Raw genomic sequence first — 23,986 nt, forward strand, 5'->3', positions numbered from 1 at the left:
TTATACTGTACTTATAATACTTTTGATTTAACAAATAATACAACTATTGTATTGTTTATTAATATAAAGTACAATGTCATCAATTAATAACTAATAGATATTTAATTTAAGTTAACAAATCTTATATAAACTTTAGTGATGTACCGATAAATTAAATATTTAACAGATCTCATAAAATCATTTTTATTTAAATTCATTTATTTTAATACTATTAAAAGTTATTTTTATTATATAATAGATGATAACTAAAAATACTAAACAGTAAATTAATATATTACTGAAAAAATAATTTGATAAACTAATTTATAATGTATAGATAATTTTATGATTACATAATAAAACTTACTTTCTGTAAAACTTAATTAAATAAATCTTTTAAATAATTACATTAGTTGTCGACACATGTCATGTGTTAACATATAAACATAAATAAAACAAATTCAAAATACTTGCTAAATGTATAAAACTTATACTTATTGTACATTAAATTAGTTTGAAATATTTTTAATCCCATCATTAAAATGTTAAAACCAAATATGATATATAGGGTACCGGTAATAATAAAATGATAAATAATTTGTTCTATCAGTGCATTTATGAGATTAAAAATAACATTTTAAACAGTTAATGCATATATAATATATTTATAACCGTATTATTTATAATTAACACATACTACAGTATATATTTAAAATTMAATTTGGGAGCAATTGTTAATAAGATTATTCAAAAAGTAGACCATTTGTTACAACGGTTACTGTGGTGTGGATGTGAAGGAATGTCATCTTAATAGTCATTATTATCGGGATAACCATAATATAAACAGAATTAGGAGAACCACTGATGCAAGTATTGTACTCAACAAACAAGTCTTTCGACGAGCTTTACTCTACAATAAAAATACAATACAATTAGTGATAAATAAAAAAATAATTAAGGAAATGACTCAAACATTAAGGATAAACCAAACACCAATAAAAAATAATAAATAAATAAATGATAATATTATTACTGGCATAAATCGAAACGATGGCTATAATAATTGCGAGAATAATCACAAGAATCACAATAAGGCAAAGCTTTTTACGTCGTGCCCGAGACTATTGATTTTCGATCATAAAAGTAATATAAGAAAAAATGAGGAAAAACCAAAATTAAAAAACTCATGCATTATATGACTAAAATTATTAAATGTTGAATACTGTCTCCAATGGCACACCTGATAGTCCCTGGCTTTTGCCAGTTGTGCGGTTCCCTCGTGAACCTGTATTGAAGCCGTTTCAACATTAGCTTCTATACTATCGATAACTTCACCCTGGTCGTGAACCATTGTCGCTAAATCTTTAAATATTTGATTCACTTCCACGATATCGCCTTCAATTTTGCGGATTTGTTGCTCTCTATCTCTTAATAACTCTAAATCACATTCTTCTTCCATATGAATTTGTGTTTGCGATTGTGGACTAAAGTCATTCAATTTAAATATACGGTAAATATATATTTTTAATTACAGTCAAAACAACAAACCTCTGCAAATCAATTAGATTTGATGCTCCTTTGGTTGAGTGATCGTCCCAAACATTATTCTAATGTAATAAAACATATTATTTACAAATAGACGACAAATATATAAATAAAAACTATTACAGAATTGAGTCCAGAGTTAGCCCGGGCTCTGATTACACTCTCCTTCTCTTTTTGAGCGGCAGTTCTCTGTATAACCTGAAAGTTCTTCAGCGCTTCAGAGAAATCACTCGTTAGTCTCTCTTTAAGCATTCTTCTTTGTTTCTGTTAAATAATATTTTATTAATTATCATTAATATAACAAATATTAATACAATACCTGTTCCGATACATTTGTCGGTTGTGGCAATTGTGCCAATTCTTTCAATGAATTATTCGTATCTCTGGCCAATTGATTAGTATAGTGTTGCACTTCATGTCTGGTAATTAAATCAGTTAATTAAACTTTTAATAATTTAATAACAGTTAAAAGTAAACTTATACTATACTATACAATATAACTATAAAATTTATAACATATGTTATGCAATGTATTTATTATATTAAACATATATCATATTAAATACAGTATATTATTAAATTCTTATCAATCATTTATATGAAACAATGGCAACAATCAAATCAAAGTTAAGACAATCTGTGGGTCAAAATACATACAAATTAGTTCTGAGACTCTCATTGTCTTGAGATGTCCCCAATTGATTAACCATTCGCTGCATTTGATTCACTAAAAAACAACAAATATGTTTGAGATGTAATTAATATCATTAAAAATATTAAATACCATTTTGTGATATCTTCTGGACGTTAGCGGCCACTGATTGCGACAATCGCGACCATTCATTGCGTTCATCGCCGCCGAGTGTTGACTGGTATCCCTTGTAGTGACTCATTGTCCACTGTCTTCACACTAATGTTTTCAAGTGGTATATCAATTGGTTATATGTTTTGATAACTAATATATAATATTAAAAACATTAGACAACTGTTGGCAAAAAACAATATTGAAATCATACCTTTGAATCGGCAAAACAATGACTTTAATTGATAAGAAAACAACTAAATGAGTGACCACTTCGGTAAATGTGTTGACAATTATAGTTAATAACAATCAGTTGTGAGTCATGTTATGATTGATTGGTCGACAATAACACTAATACTCCCATACTTTACATTCACTTAACACATACAGTGCTGTCAAATATTACACACATTTATACCATTGAGTATCGAAACACATAAACATTTAAAGCATAGTTTGATGCGTAATGTTTTGCATTGCATTTCGTATACAATATATTATACATTACTATTAGACAACTATTTACTGTATATTATAAATACATTGTATTTCATACACACTGTAGTCAACTGTACTGTATATGTATTAATAGAATACAACAATACGACACTCAATACAACATATAAGATATATTTAGTATTACGTTGTTTATGAATAATACAGTAAATTATAAAATTAAATATTAGTTAAAAAATAAAATCTATTAATTGACAGATATTACACATTTGATTATAAATATAATTAACAATTAAAAATAATTTGTAAAATAAAATAATAATTTGTTGTTATTTGTTGTTAAATAAATTGAATGTCTTGTGAAATGTGTTGGTATTTATGTATTATTTGTATAATAAGTGTTTGGATGAACACAGTGTCACAGTATATGTGTGCGACGTATCCAATATGTCTGTCAATGGAAACAATTGATATCGTGTTTAGCCATCAATGGTATGATTAGTGATAATTGTATTAATTATTGATAATTACTTATATTTGATCCAATAGTTACTGATGTGTATCTCGTAATTGGATATCAAATGCGATTGAATGGTATATATATTGATCGGCAATAATGAGTCAACATTTTAGAGGCCACTCATCATTAATCGGTGACAATGAGCGCCAGCAGTGGTCGCGTGCGTCACAATCATCGCAGTCTTCGTCGTCCACTTTACCGAATTTTGACAGAACACCGATGAATGGTTTGCCATTGCGTGCGACCCAACAGTCGCCGTTTTACGCGGGAAGGACAGTATTTGGCGGCGCAAACACGTGTGCCTCGCGATGGGAGCGACAAACGCGTCAAACGCCTTATTCGTTATCACAGAGACTTATGACTTTAAAACCGCCTCCGATGGTAACGGTAAGGCCGACGACCAACAATACAACTCAAGAACCACCTAATGATCAGTTGAGTAGTACTTCCAGACGTATATTAGAGAAGTTAGAGCGGGCATCGACACCATTAAAAGATGCCAAACGTGTCCCGTATGCCAACAAAATTAACGATTATTTGAATTCTGCGGGTTATATATACCGAAGTGTAACCGCTAAACGACCCCGAGTTGGACCGCCTACTGCTTCAACACCAGTTGCCAGTCCATCAACAGTTGATCATAGGTTTAAACCACAGAGATATGAGCTAAGAATTGTTGACGAAAAAGATGAACATTTTGTACCTCAAAATAGTGATTCAATAAATCAATTAATCAATTCTTGTGATAATTCAAAAATTGATTCCAAGATAAGCGATATTCGCGATGACATTAAGTTTTCAACCGATAATTTTAAGCCTAAAATGACAGTCAAAAACACAAAACGAGAAGAAAGACGACCTAAATATGGTTTAATTGATGATCAAAACGATTCAATGAATTTATTGTCATCTGTTGAACCATTAAGTATTCCTTTGGGCACTTCATTGCCAAAGTTTGCTTTTGCTGTGGCGACCAAAACTGAGTCAATTAATAAAGCGACCAAACGATTGCCTACAACTACTATTACCAAGTTTTTAGTTGATGATGAAGAAGACAATACGTTTGGATTCAATTTTTCGAAACCATTAATTAAGAAAAGACGGAAAAATGATAAAATTGATTCTAAGGTGACCTCTTTGAGCGAAATTAGTGATAAATTAGTATCAGAAAAATCAGTAATAAATGAAACGGTTGTACCAAAAACAACATCTTTGTCAACAATAGCAACACCTTCTATATTAGCTATAAGTAATAAGTCTTTGACACCAATTATGGATAACAATAAGACATTACAAGAGAGCATAAATTTACCATTAGTGTCGCCAAAACCAAATGATAATAAGGATCCGATTGTGTCTACTACTCCATCCTTGAAATCAACTTTTAGTTCCTCACAATCACAAAAAAATCTAGTTTTTGGTGATCAAAATGTCAGTACTTTTAATGCATTTTTATCTTCAACAACAACAACAGCGACGACAACGAAACCTAGTTTTTCATTTGGTTTAGACGGGAAATCAACGACAACCACTACCAGTACGACTACGACGACCACTACGACTCCAACCGTCAAAGACAATGTTTTTGGTTCAAATAAGACACTATTTTCGTCAAATACTAATAAAGAACTTACATTTGGCGGTTCTTCGGCGACTAATAAAACTACAGTTCCATTTAGTTTCAATAATAATACTAATTCGACGCCTAATTTTGTTTCAAATCAAACACCTAATTTAGGTTTTGCTTTAAATACAAATAATAATAATAATATACAAACAAATGATAGCAAAGCACTGTTTGCTTTTGGTCCTCAACCTAATCAATCTAATAATCAATTTACCAACAATTCATCATTAGCTCAACCGTTGGCAAATAAAACGACAAATAGTACTCCTTTTACTTTTGGTAATAATTCTGGTTTTGGATCTACTAGTGCTGGTTCTGTACAACCAAGTAATACCGGTTCGATATTTGATAATGCAATGAACAGTACATCAACTTCTAATTCAATACAATTTAATGGACCGACAGTAGCACCGGCTTCCGCATTGTCCAACACTCCATTTATGTTTGGTCAGCCAAATACTGGTAACCTTTTTGGACAGTCAAATGCTCAGCCAATATCAACAACTTCTATATTAACGATAAGTAACAAGTCTTTGACACCAATTACGGATAATAAGACATTACAAGAGAGCATAAACTTACCATTAGTGTCGCCAAAACCAAATGATAAAAAGGATCCGATGGTGTCTACCACTCCATCCTTGAATTCAACTTTTAGTTCCTCACAATCACAAAAAAATCTAGTTTTTGGAGATCAAAATGTCAGTGCTTTTAATGCATTTTCACCTTCAACCACAACCATAACAACAACAGCGACGATAACGAAACCTAGTTTTTCATTTGGTTTAGACGGGAAATCAGCGACAACCACTACCAGTGCGACTCCAAGCGTCACAGACAATGTTTTTGGTTCAAATAAGACACTATTTTCGTCAAATACTAATAAAGACTTTACATTTGGCGGTTCTTCGGCGACTAATAAAACTACAGTTCCATTTAGTTTCAATAATAATACTAATTCGACGCCTAATTTTGTTTCAAATCAAACACCTAATTTAGGTTTTGCTTTAAATACAAATAGTAATAATAATATACAAACAAATGATAGCAAAGCACTGTTTGCTTTTGGTCCTCAACCTAATCAATCTAATAATCAATTTACCAACAATTCATCATTAGCTCAACCGTTGGCAAACAATACGACAAATAGTACTCCATTTACTTTTGGTAATAATTCTGGTTTTGGATCTACTAGTGCTGGTTCTGTACAACCAAGTAATGCCGGTTCCATATTTGGCAATGCAATGAACAGTACACCAACTTCTAATTCAATACAATTTAATGGTCCGACAGTAGCACCGGCTCCCGCATCGTCCAACACTCCATTTATGTTTGGTCAGCCAAATACTGGTAACCTTTTTGGACAGTCAAATGCTCAGCCAATACAACCACAACAACCTTCATTAGGAGTTCCGTCATTTAGCTTTGCATCGACACCTAGTTTTGATTTTGCAAACATGTCTAGTACTCAATCAGGACTGCCGTTTCAATTTTCGTATGTATCATTTGAATTGATTTCTATTTACATTTTTATTTTACTTTAATTTGTTTGAAATATATTATTTATTGACTCTCAGGGCAGAGCAACCATCGACAGTACCGGGAGGTCCAGCACTTCCTAATAGGAATATCAAGAAAGCCAAGAGGCGTCTCAACCAAACATAATTATTTGTTAATTATATTGTTATTTTTGGCATCAAATTTATTACAAAATTAAATTCTGTTTTTTAGTGATTTAATGCATTCATTTATTATAATTATCGATATATATATATATTATATACAGTAAATATACGGTATTTATCAACAAGTTTTAGTACTACGACAAACATCTACTTTATAAGACTATTTATTGTACAGAATTAAAGAGTTAAAAAATTGTTATATTTGTAACAAGAATTAACAATATTTAAAATTATAATATTATAATTGATTGATTCAAAAACTCATTTTGTGATTTTGAGCCTATTTTTCATTACAAATCAGAGTTGATATTTAAATTATTAATAAGAAATGCTATTATATATACATATTATGGTAAATGAGATGATTTTACTTTACGAATAATTGAGTTTTTGTTGTTTATTATTATTATTTTTTGATTCACGTTTTTTATATTATATTATAGTGACATAATAATTATTAAAAACAAAAAAATTGTATTTTATTGCCAATTCATATGTTACAATCGATATCAACATTATATTCTGTATATTAAAAATTACATAATTATTAAATTGTTTGATTTTGATTTTTAGTTTAAGTAAATAACAGTACTTTAAATGTATTTAAATATAAAATTTAGTTTTCAATAATGAAGATTTGAATTTTTAAATTTCCAATCACTTAAAATTTCAGAATTAATGTTTGAATTTATTGTTATTATTATTAATAATGTTAATTTTTATTTAGTATAAATATATATAATTTTATTTTCAATTTATTTGTTCATCAATTCATTAATGTCTCAAATTGTTAAAATTAGATGACATGTTTTCATATGAGTTAAATTACTTATGATTTATATATAATGACAATTATTATTATTAAAAATTAAAATCAATTGATAAGTTATATTGTTTTTTTTTAAATTTCAAGTACGTACTTATTAAATAATATTAATACTAACATAAATATATGATTTTATATTCTTATATTGCAGTTTATAATAATTGCATAAAATTACTTAACTATTTTGATAATCTTTATTTATATATACATTTTTCTTATATTTATATGTTTCAKTATAATGTATAGAAATAATGAATCGTTAAAAGATGAAATATGAATTCATTTTTGACACTATACAGTAGTATATATTGTATATTATGGAAACTGTTATATCTAATTGATTTATTTAGTAAAAGTAAAGGATTTGTCAATTTGAGAAAACCCATTGAAATATAATATATATAATAATTGCAATTATTATTATTATCTTTATTTTAAGCCAATTCATAAGGTTTTGACATTTAGGGCCTTGTCTTGTATACAACAATATCACAATTGAGTCTCTCTTTCACTCACTTTCTCTGTTTGTCTGTATATTTGTCTGTCTGACTGTCTTTCTGTTAGTGAAATTGTCTATAATTTTGGTGAACCGGGAGATCAGTGTAGCGTTTGATTGTGTGTTGAAGCGAATGCTGACTTAATTATGAAGTATTTGGAATTAGAGGCAATCAGTGGCACTGATAGACATAAAGCACTGTTTGACTACCAGTGACTGTAGAATACAATTCAATACAATTTGTGAAACACTGTGAGTGACTGAACCTCTAAAATGCCTTAACTGGTGGGCAAAAGTTGCACAGTTAGCAAAAAAGGGGAACACATATTATCTTATTGGTAAAAGTGGTACTATTTGTCTTTCAAAATAAAATCGATGTCTCATTTATGCCGTCATTGCTATAACTATGGAAACTCTTGTCGACGTCAATCCTCTCTCTCTCTCTCTCTCTCTCTCTCTCGTTTTGTAACGACAGTCGTATGCAATATATAGTCAACTCTTTAGAAATTTATAAAAGAGAGGTAAAGATAGAAATGGAGAGAAAGAAAGAAAGAAAGAAAGAGAATAAAGAAATGATATAAAGCTTTGAATGTCATTTAAAATAACAAATTATACACATTTACAGTAAATTAAAAATATTAATCCATTGTTACTTTATTTTTACTTAAGATTTTTACTTTAAATTTTTTAGGTTAGATAAATAAATATGTCATTTAATTTTTAGTTTCATGTTTAAACTAATTGTTGATAAACTGTATATACTTATACATGAGTTACTACTTATATAATTTTAATATATATAAAAATTTCCTATAATCTTTAAAAATTTGATTTTATATTTTTTGAATCATCACATTATACTGAAAAAACAAAAATGTTAATATATGTAAAATTTATAGTTAAAAGTATTAACAAGCTTTGATGTATAAAATAAATATCCATTGAATTTAGTTTTTAAATGATTGCTGTAAGGCATAAATAGTTGTCGGAAAAGTACACAACATTTTAGTTAAATATAATTCAAATTTGATGCAAATTCTTCTATTAACGTTGAATTTACAATTTTATTTTAGATTAAAATATATTATTATAAAATTAATCGTTTTTGTTGGTTTAAATAAATTTAACCCTAAAGTGAAACATGGATAGTAACGCACTGTTAGGTCAAACTTAGAACCAGTGGTTATGATATTAATTGTATAATATTTGTTATTTTTCTTTGAAACCATAGTGTCAATTCATGGATGAAACAAAATGTTTTAATTAGGGACTCAACTTAATTTTATTTTCATTTTTAAATAATTGTGTTTTACACACACACGCATGCATATATATATATATATATATATATATATATATATATATATATATATATATATATATATATATATATATATATATATATATATATATATATATATATATATATATATAGTCATATATATATAGTCATTCAGTTTAATAAATTTTAATGAAATAAAGTTTTAATTTATTCTAAATTTTTTAGAGATAAAAATCTTTAGGATTTAATATAATAATCAAAGTCGTCGTGAGTTTAGTTGTGTTTGAGATAGAAAAATGTCATTAAATGTGTAGTCATTCATATGAAAAGATAAGACATAACACACACTGATTGCCACTCTGTCTACACTCTGTTTATGCCTTTCCTATAGTCTGTGTGTTATTACAGCTAAACTACAATAGACTGACTGGCAGTAAGTGTGTATGAAATGTGATAACTCTATGAAATGTGTGCTCTTTGTATATAAGCCTTACAGCAAAGTGTCTTTACAGTGATGTTAATAAAGTTTTTCACTATTTTTATTGTTATCATATTTAACTCAAAATTCTCATTCATATACAGTAACTGTAGGTTATTTGAGATATACTATAGTATTAGCTTAAGTTAACATTCAATTTACTTTTATTTTGTCTCGTATTTTATGAGATTTAATATTTTATATTGCAGTTAATATTAAATGAGAAATATATTTTATTAAAAATATCAATTACTATCTATATAATATAAATGACAACCAAGGTAAATCACTAATGTGTCATTAATATATGTCTTAAAAATTATGTCTATAAATATTTTTTAATATAATTTTATTAACTCTAAAATGTTGGATTCATTATTAATTAAAATTATTATATATAATTAAATTTTTAAGTAAATATTTTTTATAACAAAATATCCAAAAAATATAATAAAAATGTTTTATTAATATAAAAAATTATTATAATATATTTTTTATATTTGAATAATATTAACTAATTAATATTAATTAAATAATATTAATATTAAGTATTAATTTATAGTTTACTTGAAATATATAAACATACAGTATTTATAAAATTGTTAAAATTAAATCAAAGGTTACGTAATGACAATATATTTTATTTAAAATGTTTATATATTTTATAGCCGTTTGTTTGTTTTGTCAAAAATATAGCATAAAAAGCTGTTGAACTGGGAATCAAAAAAGTCGTTATATTCAGTGAGTTATGATTTGTCCCAAAAAAAACATTTACGAGACATTGAATTGCTTTTTATATGTCTTGTAATAATAAAGACTTTCACAACCATTTCAAGAGGTCGCCCATCCATTCATACAGTCGTTTACTGTACTCTCAGTTCCTCCACTAAAATGCACTCAACATTATTATACTCTTATATTGATATTATACTTTGAATTATATTATATAAAGGCTCTAATGTTAATGTTTTATATTTTTTATATGAAAGTCAACTAAAAATCTTAAATAATTTTAATTTGCAGCGAATGTTGAATATAAGCAAAAATATATAATAAATTTAATAAAAGACAAATTCTAATGGATCTTAATTTTTATTTATATTTCATATGTCACTTTCAAATATAATATTTCAATTTTGATAGTATATAAATTGATAAATTTTAAAAATAACATATTCTAAATTTTTTTTATATTTATTTTTATTTGCTTTTATAAAAAATATTAATAATTAACAAAAAATGTAAATATTCTATTTAATAAAATAAACATTACATATTACTACTATAGACTATAATATAGAGTTGCACTTAGTAGTTATTTAAACTTTATATTTTAAATTAAAAACTGACTTTTAAATACATACATACAGTATCTATATATACTTTAGATTTTAGTTTTTAACATACATTAGTGAATTTATGTAAATTTTGTGAACGATGTTGTAGGAACAGTATATTTTAAAATATTAAATAGTGTGTTAATAGTGTAAATAAAATTATAAATAAAAAATTATTATTTTATTAAAACATTTAGACAGTAACCAAATATGTTAATTTGTTAATGTGTTTAATAATTTCATGTTATTTGCCAGAAATTGTGCAATCTCATTTTTATTTTGATATAAATTAAATAAGAAATAAAACAAAATTAGAAACACAAATGCAAAATAAAAATAATTAAAAATTAATTATATTTTACTTATTAATATGATAAATAATTACTACACATATAGATTAATTCAATTGATTATGAGATGTAATTTTTATTTTATRCAAAGATTATTGAAACTTATAAATGTTATTAAAAAACTCTTATGCCTTCAATGTCTTTAAATGAGAAACTATATCAATGTTTAAGTAACTCTTATTTTATTTGTTTATACTATGCTCTGTATATTGACATTTGAATTCATTATTATTTTGTTATAAAAATTTTTCAAAATGTCATTTCTGTCTCTTAAGAAGAGTCATTGCAAAGTTGTGTATCTTTTATCGTCAACTTTAAGATATTGTGAAATGCATTAAAATGTTTAGTTTATAAAATATATAACAAATAAACTGCTAAAATATCCTCAGAAAGTGTTGGTCCGTATGGATTGGATTGTCTGGCGATCGACTATCACAAGCAAACAGAAAGTGATCGACAAAGACATGAATTGACACAAAATGTTTACTCATGAGGAAAGGCTTTTTTCAAGTAAAGCAATGGCAGCAACTTTGTCGATCAGACATACTGTACAACTCATACACAACTTAGCCATCAATAAATCGATTGCAAATATATGAGCCAAATGTGATGCCATTATATAGGGATTGAGTTGGAAAACATTGATAAGAATAAGGAATTAGAAACAGAAAGAGATGAATGGATAAGTAGTTTATTTGCAAAAAATGCATTCAATGGTTTAGGTATCACTATTTACACTCAATTTGTGTGCATTGCGGATACATATCATCTACGAGCTGCCAATAGCAATACACTATACCCTACTAATCATACAATTGTCTAATATTATTATTATTGTACTGTACAATGTGGTGTATATAGAGATGGGCAAATAGAAAGTTTCTAATAAATTTCTAGAGAAATTTAACTTTATTGTTATACTATGGGATCCCCATATTTATAGCTACTTTAATACTATAAATATATTTATAAGACATAATATTGTAATTTACATATAATATTGTAATTTATATATAATATTATACTATAACTATACTGTAGTACATTATTATACAAATGGGATACTACTTATATAAATAATTATAATTATTTAATAATAATCAGTTTTCTAAAATTTTATTTATTATTTTATTATATCATAGTTTAATAAAATTAATTTTTTTACTTTAATTAATAATTAGAATACTAAAAATAGTATATAATTATTATGTGTAAAAACAATATTACAAGATAACAAATATCGAGATAACAAAATTAACATTGGGATTCATAGATAGAAATTTCTCTATTATTTTATAAATTTMTCTTTTTTCCCAACACCGTATTTAATATAATTTATATATTAATATAATATAAAATCTAATAATATTTTATTCTCTATTTTAAAAGTTATAATTATGTTTATTAAATATTAAATTTAATTTACAAAAAGAAAAAAGTATGTCATAAAACACATTATACTGGTATATATAATATATACGTAATTTTCTAATAAAGATACATATATAATTGTTAGTCTTATAATTTATTTAATTAAATATTCACATTTAACTTAGATATCAAACAATACTATAATAATCAGACAATAGTGTAATTATATGTCTATTAGAAAGTTTTGAGTTAAAGATTTATAATACGAAACCATTGATTATCTCATAACAAAATTATCTATTTATACTATTATTAAAGCAAATAAGGACTGTTTATATAATATATATTGACAATAGATATATTATTGATTGATTGTTTAGTATTATAAAAAGGCATAGTTGAAAAAATAAATATATTAAATTTTTTGTTACTAATATAAAGTTAAAAAGAAAATATATTCTTAAATTGTTTGTGAAAGTGTTATACTATAGTGTATATATTAATACATTATTATAATTGTGTAGATTTTATTACATTAACTATAACAACAAAATACTGTAATTCTGTTTTATGTCTATAAAACTGTTGTCAAAAAAGTGAAGAAATTGCAAAAAAAAAACTCAAAGAATTACACGGCTTTGGAAAGATTTCTTAAGATTAAACATTTATTACATACTCTGTTGTATAGCTTTTACTACTAGTGCTGACTAACAGTGCTATTCATAAGTTGTATTACACAATATATTCTGCAGACATTCACAGTGTATATAATGTATAATAAAAAATATGAAGAATACATGAAAGTCTTGAATAGTATTTATGATAATCTACTTTTCTGATCAAACAAATGTGATATATTTTATATTAACTCAAACACACACATATACACACATACACACACATACAAACACATACACACACATACACACACATACACACATATACACACACATACACACATATACACACACATAAAAAAAAAGGATCAGGATTTATAGTGCACGTCACATAGTATGTATGGTACACTTTTTGGAGACCCTGTCCCCTTTTTTTGTATTATTACCCATAGCATGCGTATAGCACTCATAAGCATACAAACAGTAAGTCACTTGGTAAGGGGACGATTCTTTGTACCCAAACTAGCTGTTACTTAATATTTGAAATGGCAATAAACACAGTGGCTCACCAGGGAATCGATCCCCGGACGTCGTACCTCTATGTTGTTTCTCAGGCAACAAGTGCAAACAGCCGACGTCTTAGCTCACTACGCCATTGAGCCACGGACTATACACACACATACACACACATACACACATATACACACACATACACACATATACACACACATACACACACATACACACATATACACACACATACACACATATACACACACATACACACACATACACACACATACACACACATACACACACATACACACACATACACACACATACACACACATACACACACACACACACACACACATACACACACACACACACATACACACACATACACACACATACACACACATACACATACATACACACACATACACACACATACACACACATACACACACATACACACACATACACACACATACATACACATACACACACATACACACACATACACACACATACACACACATACACACACATACACACACATACACACACATACACACACATACACACACATACACACACATACACACACATACACACACATACACACACATACACACACATACACACACATACACACACATACATACACATACACACACATACTAAAAAATTATTTTTAAAAGACAATTATATTACATATAAAAATACATTTAATTTAAGGTTATGTATAGCTTTACAGATACTTTAGACTATCAGTAATTTTGTGTTTTTAAATCTAAACATACTTTGAAGTTAATTTAATGGTTAATAGAAATAGTTTTATCGTGTGTTTGTTTGTATAATATCTATATGATTGAGAGAGGGAGAGAAACTTAAACACATTTGGATGACAAGAAAAGCCACGATATATAGTATATTGTATATCATATACACTATACATATACATATTATTATATATACACTATAAATATAAGTATAGAAAACAGAGAATTTAACTCAAAGATATATTATATAATATTACTATTTTCTATTATTTGTTATAAATGTACTCTCTCTCTCTCTCTCTCTCTCTCTCTCTCTCTCTCTCTCTCTCTCTCTCTCTCTCTCTCTCTCTCTCTCTCTCTCTAAAACAATAGTTAGCTACTAAGTGTAACTGTATAGATGAGTTGATATGTCATTTGTGACATCACAGCAGTGCCAACATAACCACTATCTCATTGACCAGTATTGTAACCATGAGTTTAAAAAATAAACTATATATTACTAATATGACATTTCTTTCAATTTTTATTGCATTGTTTAATTGTAAATAAAGTGTAAGTAAAATATAAAAACAAGAAGGATATGCAAAGAGAAATTATTTACAAAAAAAAACTATAGAAATGTATAAAAATATGAAGTGTTTGATGAAGTTTGCAATGATTGACAAAAGAGGATAACATGTAAGAGATAATAGACTGCTTTGTCTGAAAATATATTACAATAAATCTGATGCAACAAAATACTAGCTTCTGGTTATTATCCACTTTACTGGTGTTATTACAGTACTAACTCAAGGTTTGTCGTTATAGTAAAGACAAAACAACAGGACATTAATGTTGCCGTTATTTCGTCACAATCGATATAAATGTATATTATTTTCTATTTACTATAATTTATTGTTTGATTATTATAGGCTATCTATCTGACAGTCCTCTCTTTCTCAGTGCCCTCAAGTTGTTTATCTATATGTCTGGATATCCTCTACAACTATAAAGACAAGTCTTATTGTTCAAAAATATCTATTACCTAAAAAAGAGCTGTTATATTGTACACTAAGATTTTTTATACAATACATTCAACTGACACATGTGTAGCCTATTGTCTATGTGTGACAAATCAATATAATATCTTTATCACAATCCTATGCAAGTGTTTTTTGTTGTCTATTATGTGTATAAATGTGTTCAAATCAAAGCAATTTGCAGAAAATTGAATTTTTGAATACTATATTATTATATCAAAATAAAAACAAATATATTGTATAACGTTTTATACAGTGTATATCCTAAATAAATGTATGTACAATACATTATGCTAACACAAGAAAATAATTTATCTGTTTTTAAAAAAACTTATTTTAAGAAAATTTTCAATTTATTAATAACAGTTTTATTATTAAATCTTATTTTTAAAAACAAAATAAACAATTTTTATATATAATACTTTTATTTAATACAATAATTTTCTACAACTATGTATAAAATTTAATTTTATATCATCATTTAATTTAACAAATATTTATAGTTTTAATCGATATCATATCAACAAATTATTTTCTAACATTTCTACTATATTTTATTTCGCAATTTTAATCAATATTTTTTTAATTTTAACAATAAGTTTAGTTATTTAGTTGCTTCATACTGTAATTTGTATTATTTAATGACTACAACTCATCAAAATAATGTTTTTATTGCACATTTGCCAAATAAACCACAAGAAAATGCAAAATTTTATCAAAAATGTTATTTTATTATTTATTGACAACTTTTTGCTCTAAAAATATCTAAAAATATATTGTAGTAAAGATGCGTTAAATTGATAAATATTAATAGTATATAAAACAATATAAATATTTTGTTGTATTAAAAATTTGCTTATATTTTTGGAATAACTTTGTTGTTATTGAAAGAGATATGAGTTTAAATTTTAGAACTAAATTAATTTACTAAATAAATAAAAAATATTTAAGTAATTTTAAAAATTAATTTAAATATATTGTATTATTTAACTTAATTAAAAATGTTATTATGTTGTTTATAAGCGTAATTAAAAATAGATTTAATTGCTAATATTAATTTTAATTATATTATAAATATAATTATTGTATAATCTTTAAAATTTATTGCAATATTATTGATAAAAATAAATTGACTAGATAATAAAAAATATTTAATAATACTAAAATAATTTTGTTTTATACATTATATAACTTGATATAATAAAACATATAGCTATTGATGTAAAATACATAATTTACATTAATTATTTAAGTTTTTATATTAAAATTGTAATATATATATAATATTTAATTAATCAAAATACAATATAAAGTAATTTTAGAAAAATGAAAAACTTTTTAGTAAAACATAAAAGTATTATATCTTATTAAATAAAATAATTATATTATAAATATTTTTTATAATTATTCATTTTACTAGAATTTTTAACTTTCTCTTATTTTAAAAAAATTGTTAATAAAGTAAATAATACGATCAATATTTATATAATAGTGTGCGATTTAATGTACCTAAAAATATGTAAATTATTGATTAATCTTTATACTTATAAACTTAAAGAATGTAATTCTCATAATAAATATTGTTTATAATAAATTTTAAGCAGAAAATAATTTCGTTTATATAATTTTATTGATATCAATAATTTATAAACTGATCACATGTTGCATAAATTTATTTTACATTTGCCTAACTATTTAAAAATTTCTAAAATAACAAATAATTAAATTGTTAATATAAAAATTATAAAAACTATATTTTAAGATAACTATAAAAATCATGTTGGTACAAAAATTTCAAGTCATAATAATTTTAATGTTGGTATTAGTTACAAAAACATAAATTAATTTTACAGAAATAAATAATTAATATTATTAAAATTAATGATTTTGTAATTAATTCGACTCATCATAGTTTTGATAATTATAAGTTAAAAATTTATTTAATTAATTCTTTTTAATAAAAAATAACATTTAAATTTTATTATATGCTAATATAATATTTTAATTATATATAAATATATATTGAATTTAATATTAAAATTATCTATTATATTATTATTTTTTAAATATTTTTTTATGTCTGTAAAAGTTATTATTAACAAATAACATGTCTAATTTATATAACAATAGATTATAGAAAATATTTCAAAATATAGAATTAACAGATTTTAAATAATTTATTGCATTAAATGCCAGATTAAACCAAAAAACAAATATTATTTAATAAAAAGTAAATATTAATAATATATCGATAAATGTATTGAATCTCTTGACATAACTAACTGATTATTAGTTTCAATGAATAACAAAATAAAAGACCAGATTTAGTGTATAAAGAATAAGAATTAGTTTGAATTCAATGGAAACACACAATAATATTCTGTATTTAGGGTTTTATTTATTAGTCCGCACGACATACCAGTGCTGAGAGGACTCTCATTCAATATCTTATACATAGTGTTGTGCGACATATAATATAATATATAATAAAAATATTGAGAAATAGAAAGATAGGAAATGATGGAGAATTGAGTGCAACAATACATATGCTATTAAAATATTCTATCCGTTAGATTATGTTTGTTGTTAAAGACATACAACACTATTACTAGTAGTAAGTAGTGATAAGTTATTTTATGAATTAATTATAAGCACTGCTGTATCTCCCGGTTCTCTAAATCGATTGCAAGGCATTTGCAGATTCAAGTCATGGGTTGTGTGCCAAACAATGATGTCATATATAAGTTGTTATAACAAAATTAAGCAAAACTTTTCTAATTTTGTTAATCATTCTCCATATAAAGTCATGTAAACAATTTTCATAATCATGCCTTCAAACTTATATATACTATATCTATATGAGTGTAATTTACAAAGTAATGTATAATTATTTTTATTATTATTAAAATAGTAATTATCTGCTCTAAAATGCATAAATAATAAAAATTAGGAAAATCATAATTAAAAATTTAAGTTAAATTATAATTAAAAAGTTTTTTTTAATACAAAACTTTGTTGATGTACTAAATATAATAAGCTACTGTTTGCATATATACAACTCAAATGAATATAAGTAATAATAATAATAGTGATCGTAATAATAATAAGAAGTTATTGTAAGCCTTGAAGGTATTGTAGAGTTAGTTATAACTTATAAGATGTATCTAAATATATATAAAAAGACAAAACTTAACCATATATTCAATTTACTATATAAATGAGTTATGAGTTAGTGAGTGAAATGAAAAAATAAATATGAGAGAGAGAGAGAGAGAGAGAGAGAGAGAGAGAGAGAGAGAGAGAAATATGCATTTATATAGAGTATATTTGCTAATATAATATGTACTTTTTAGTTACAACACAATAGTATTTGAATACAATATTTGCTTTACAGTAATGCTGTGCTAAAGGCACACAAATATAGTGATAAAAAACAAGAGACTTAGCAGTCGTCAGCAAATTTATCCAACTGTTTGCCAAATGTAGACATACTGTACATCCCTTCACTTTAGACCTATCTATTTGCTCCCTTCTCTCGTTAACACATCACTACTAGTGTTGAATTATTTGTATTGAATTGCTTTTATTTTATCTTCATTTATGACTACAGTATTTGCAATTTCTAGTTATAAAAACTATTTTTATGTGATTATAAATACTTTTAATCAATACTAAACCAATTAATAATATATTTTGTAAATAATGCATTTATATAAAACAATCATAAAAATGTTTTCTATAATGTTTTCAATGTATAAATTATATTAATATAAACATTATTAAAAAATGTGAATAAAAATAAAAATTAAATAAAAACTTGTTAAATATTTAATAAGAATAATAATTTTGAAACTTAATGTAATTAATTAAAATACTAATAATAAAGTATACTGTATTTTAACAATAGTGTATTACATAACGTGTATCGTTTAACATAATTGTAGATAATAAATAATTATAATTATTAAAAAATTAAATTTTATATTTTAAGTATTAATAATAATCTAGAATAATGTTTTATTAAATAATAAAAGTTAATTAAAATAATTAAAATTAAGAAAATAATTAAAAATTATGTAAAAATGTAAAATTAAAAAAAATGCTTAAAAACTAATAAAATGCACTTTCGKTAGTTTTGTATGTGATATCTATATGTAAACCAATAAAAAGTATAGATATTTCAATGTGTTATCAATTGCATTGTCAGAACATAGAAAACAACAAAAAACTACTCGTAATATCATTATTGCAGATGTTTTACATTAAGAATAGATGTCTACAAAAATCAATTAAAACTTTGGGTTAAATTTGAAAAAACAAATAAAAGACATTTATTTTGTTTTGTTTTTTATTTCAATGATAAAATACACAATATATATATATATATATATATATAAACACTATAGTGTAGTTATAAAAATTATATTTATTTATCTTTAGTGAAATTGTGTTTTTACCTAAAAAGACTCTTAATTTAATTAAACATTATAATTATACAATTATTGTGTTTTTTGATGTTTAAGTTGTTATATTTACTGAATATGTTTGAAGAGAGCAATTGCAATGAATAGTAAAAATCATAGATAGATAGACACGTAATTCATTCAATTGTAAGGTAATTGATTAAATATTTGTATAATTTTTAAATATATTATGAAAAGCAATTTTAACATAACAAAACTTAGTGTTTGCACTGTAAAAATCATTATGAGTTAAAATATGAGTAGTATAATATATATATATAAAAAATAAAATAGATATTATAACTAAATATGTTTAATTAAAATAAAATAAAACTGTATTAAATACTCATTTTTAAAAATAGTAAATATAGTTTTTAACGAGTTGAGAATGCTAGAAAGCATTTCCATACRAACTCTTTAACAAAGTAAATTTTACTCATGTGAGGTATCAAATGATTCAGTATGACAAATTAAACTCAACTATAATCATGTAAGGTATCAAATAATTCAGTATGACAAATTAAACTCAACTATAATCATGTAAGGTATCAAATAATTCAGTATGACAAATTAAACTCAACTATAATCATGTGAGGTATCAAATAATTCAGTATGACAAATTAAACTCAACTATAATCATGTGAGGTATCAAATAATTCAGTATGACAAATTAAACTCAACTATAATCATGTGAGGTATCAAATGATTCAGTATGACAAATTAAACTCAACTATAGTCATGTGAGGTATCAAATGATTYAGTATGACAAATTAAACTCAACTATAGTCATGTGAGGTATCAAATGATTCAGTATAACAATAAACTCAACTATAGTCATGTGAGGTATCAAATGATTCAGTATGACAAATTAAACTCAACTATAGTCATGTTGAGTATTAAGTGATTCAGTATGACAAAAAAAATAAACTATAGTTATGTGGGTATGAATTGATATGAGTATGACAAAATAAACAACTAGTTATGTGGGGTRTCAATTATTTTAGTATGCCAAAATAAACTACATTTATTTTTTATACTTTTGCCGCMATTTTTTGGAAAAAATAATCCTTATCAGTTATACCTTATTTTTGATGTTCTATATAATTCTTAACGTTAAAATTTCTACCTAATTTTTTTACTATTACCGCAATTTTTCTTATGTTCCAGAAGAAATATCAAAATTTTAATGCATATTTTTTATGTTTGTTTTTGATGCTTAATCCAAATCTGAAGTCAAAATTTAAAAATTCAATCAAATGCGGACGGACGGACGGACGGACGGACGGACGGAAGGACATATAGAATTCAGATACGTACTCCTTTCAGGAGTTCGTGATAATATATTTTACGAAAAATAAACTATTGATAGATAAATAAAAATGGATTTGAAACTATGGATATTAGTGACGCATACATTCATTATATACGTATTATACGTTATTATATATTACTATATGTATTGTGGAACCGGTATGTCATCGGTATGTCTGTATGTRAACATAGAGATKTGATGTCTTAAAAACTAGAAAAACTATATTTAACTTTTATTATATCAAAATAAATAAATAATAATTGATTTGTGTTTTAGATTTTTCCTATGACTTAGCTATTAAATTATTCATAAAATTAGTGCAAACATTAATTATTATTAATAATAATTTATTATAAATTTATAAACTCGAGAAATAAATTTTGAGAAGTGTCCAGGGTGGGTTACTAGAAATATGTTTATTATTTGAATTCTATTTTTTAAAATTCAGAATAAATTCTTTTAAAAAAATAAATTTTCATTTAATGTAGAATTTGTTATATTTAATAAAATACATTTTTCATTATATTAATAAAAAGTGTTACAATTATAAATAAAATTATAGCTATAATAAAAAATTATTTTATTCAACATCTGAATGTTTGAATTAATTAGAAATTTAATTAAATAGAAAATATATTCTAAAAATGTATGAAATATATTTTAATGTTATTTTTGATATTAATTTATGTTAATTTTTAAATTAATTGTACAATTTCTTTTGATCTGTTATAATATAATATAAATTATTTTAAACTAATTAAATTCAAATAATGCTAAAAAAATTAAATATATATTTTTAAATTTTTTAAAGAATGTTTTAATCTAACAATATTTCTAAACAAACACATTAGTAAAAAAAGAAAATAATTAATTATTATTATTATTACAAATTAGTAATTGTATTGTATTATTTATTTATATTATATGTTTAAAACAGATTTTTAGTATTATTTTTTTCAAGTTATCATATGTTCATATGATATGTTTTAATTATTTTGTCAATTGGTGTTATGTTATAAACCAATTTTTTATTACAACATTAATTGATTTTAATCATTAACTTTTATTTTATATTAATACTAATACAGTATATTATTTACATTAAGCTATAATTATTACAATAACTAGTATAAACATTTTTTTATTTATTGAATTTATTGTCTAATTTATAAAAAAAATATTTTATTAAATAATAATTGAAATAATTTATTGTAATAATGAATCATTAAAAAAATATTATTAATATAAAAATTATATTTATAAATATTACTTAAAAACGCACTAATAGTTCCAAAAATCTTTTAAACATTTATTAATTGTGTTTAATAATATAAAACTTAATTTATATGAAACACGCTATAGCTATACAACATTTAATTACTAGTAAATTATATGATATATAGAATGAGAATAATTAACATTTTTTATAATTATATTTATATAACATTTACGATTTATATGCTCTTAAATACTGTATCATAATTAAATAATATAACATGGTGTTAACACAATTCAAATATGAGATAGATAAAACATATTTAAAATGACATTTTTATTACAGTTATTAAATTTTACATTATGTTTAAATTTTATTAATCTGCAAATAAAAATATTTGTAACAATTTAAACATTAGTTATAAATTTCTTAGAATAATAAGCTTTAATATATTAAAAATAAATTATTATATATAAATATTATTTAGATAAAAATTGTTTAAATTTGATAATTACTGTATATGATAAATTTGTGTAAACATTAAATTCAAATATTAAGGTAAATAACACTTTAAATTAACTCTTATGTCACTCAGTCATACAACCACTCATTTAATTATAAACAAATCACTCATTTATTACTATATATTTTAATTCAACAAAATTTATTAAATTTATTGTTATTGCAAATCATAAGCTTGATTATAAATTATGTTGTAAAATGTAATTTATTATTTAATATTATATATAACAACAAATAAAAATATGTAATTTCCTGTATTTTACATAAAGTGTTTTGTCGGAAATATAATTTCAAATACTGATGTTTTTAGATGAATACCGATTTGACAATATTATCTTATGTATAAAAATATACTGATATTAATTGTACAGTAAGTGTATAATATTGTATTGATTAACTTATAGTAGTATAATATTATAACCAGAAAATAGTGTAAATTTAGTATTTTTAGAAAATAATATTAAATCAAAACATTTTTTGAATTATTAATGTTATTATTAATAAATAGTAAGTATAGTAAAAGCGTTAACGTTAAAGATAAATAAATTAAACACAAAAAAGCAAAAATGTTATATTTATAAATATAATATTAATTCATAATTATATTAAAACACCGGGTATAATTTACAAACCTTTACAAAAATCAACAAATAAATTATAAATAAACTAAATATGTTAWATATATTAATGCATTAAATGCCAATCTTAATAATTATAGTCACTTAACTGTAGACTATTTAATAAAACTATATTTTTATACTGTTTTATTAAATTTTAAAGATATTGCAATAAGATGT

At 23.9% G+C, this 23,986-nt stretch overlaps 2 protein-coding genes across 4 annotated transcripts; one reads left to right on the forward strand and one right to left on the reverse strand.

Annotated features, from left to right (window-relative positions):
* Window positions 1-523: 523 nt before the first annotated feature.
* Window positions 524-2,798, reverse strand: LOC128951894 (syntaxin-12-like). Of its 3 annotated transcripts, none has more exons than XM_054297190.1 (9): window positions 2,541-2,798; window positions 2,309-2,434; window positions 2,182-2,251; window positions 1,844-1,943; window positions 1,648-1,788; window positions 1,528-1,586; window positions 1,220-1,463; window positions 1,013-1,100; window positions 829-889 (listed from the first exon to the last, which is right to left on the reverse strand). In XM_054297190.1, the coding sequence occupies exons 2-9, from the start codon at window positions 2,415-2,417 to the stop codon at window positions 885-887; spliced, it is 816 nt and encodes a 271-aa protein (XP_054153165.1). In that variant the 5' UTR covers window positions 2,418-2,434; window positions 2,541-2,798; the 3' UTR covers window positions 829-884. The 3 variants fall into 3 exon arrangements, with proteins under 3 accessions (XP_054153166.1, XP_054153165.1, XP_054153164.1); XM_054297189.1 differs by having other exon boundaries at window positions 2,309-2,479; XM_054297191.1 differs by lacking the exon at window positions 1,013-1,100 and having other exon boundaries at window positions 524-889; window positions 2,309-2,479; window positions 2,541-2,797.
* Window positions 2,799-3,170: 372 nt separating this feature from the next.
* LOC128951884 (mucin-2-like) lies at window positions 3,171-6,710 on the forward strand. The gene is made up of 3 exons (XM_054297177.1): window positions 3,171-3,274; window positions 3,332-6,424; window positions 6,507-6,710. Exons 2-3 carry the CDS (start codon window positions 3,399-3,401, stop codon window positions 6,592-6,594), a joined length of 3,114 nt encoding a protein of 1,037 aa, XP_054153152.1. The 5' UTR covers window positions 3,171-3,274; window positions 3,332-3,398; the 3' UTR covers window positions 6,595-6,710.
* The last annotated feature ends 17,276 nt before the right edge of the window (window positions 6,711-23,986 follow it).

The sequence above is a fragment of the Oppia nitens genome, unplaced genomic scaffold, assembly GCF_028296485.1.
Source record: "Oppia nitens isolate AA-2021 unplaced genomic scaffold, nextdenovo-longstitch-racon4-pilon3 scaffold1_pilon_pilon_pilon, whole genome shotgun sequence".
In the NCBI taxonomy this organism is placed as follows: Eukaryota; Metazoa; Arthropoda; class Arachnida; order Sarcoptiformes; family Oppiidae; genus Oppia; species Oppia nitens.

Excerpts from the sequence above, each read along its gene's own strand:
- LOC128951894 (XM_054297190.1), bottom strand. The coding sequence starts at position 2,417 with ATGAGTCACTACAAGGGATACCAGTCAACACTCGGCGGCGATGAACGC. Across the intron at positions 1,789-1,843 it reads CGACAAATGTATCGGAACAG|AAACAAAGAAGAATGCTTAA; the intron begins GTATTGTATTAA and ends ATTATTTAACAG. Across the intron at positions 1,464-1,527 it reads AATCTAATTGATTTGCAGAG|TCCACAATCGCAAACACAAA; the intron begins GTTTGTTGTTTT and ends GAATGACTTTAG.
- LOC128951884 (XM_054297177.1), top strand. The coding sequence starts at position 3,399 with ATGAGTCAACATTTTAGAGGCCACTCATCATTAATCGGTGACAATGAG. Across the intron at positions 6,425-6,506 it reads GGACTGCCGTTTCAATTTTC|GGCAGAGCAACCATCGACAG; the intron begins GTATGTATCATT and ends ATTGACTCTCAG.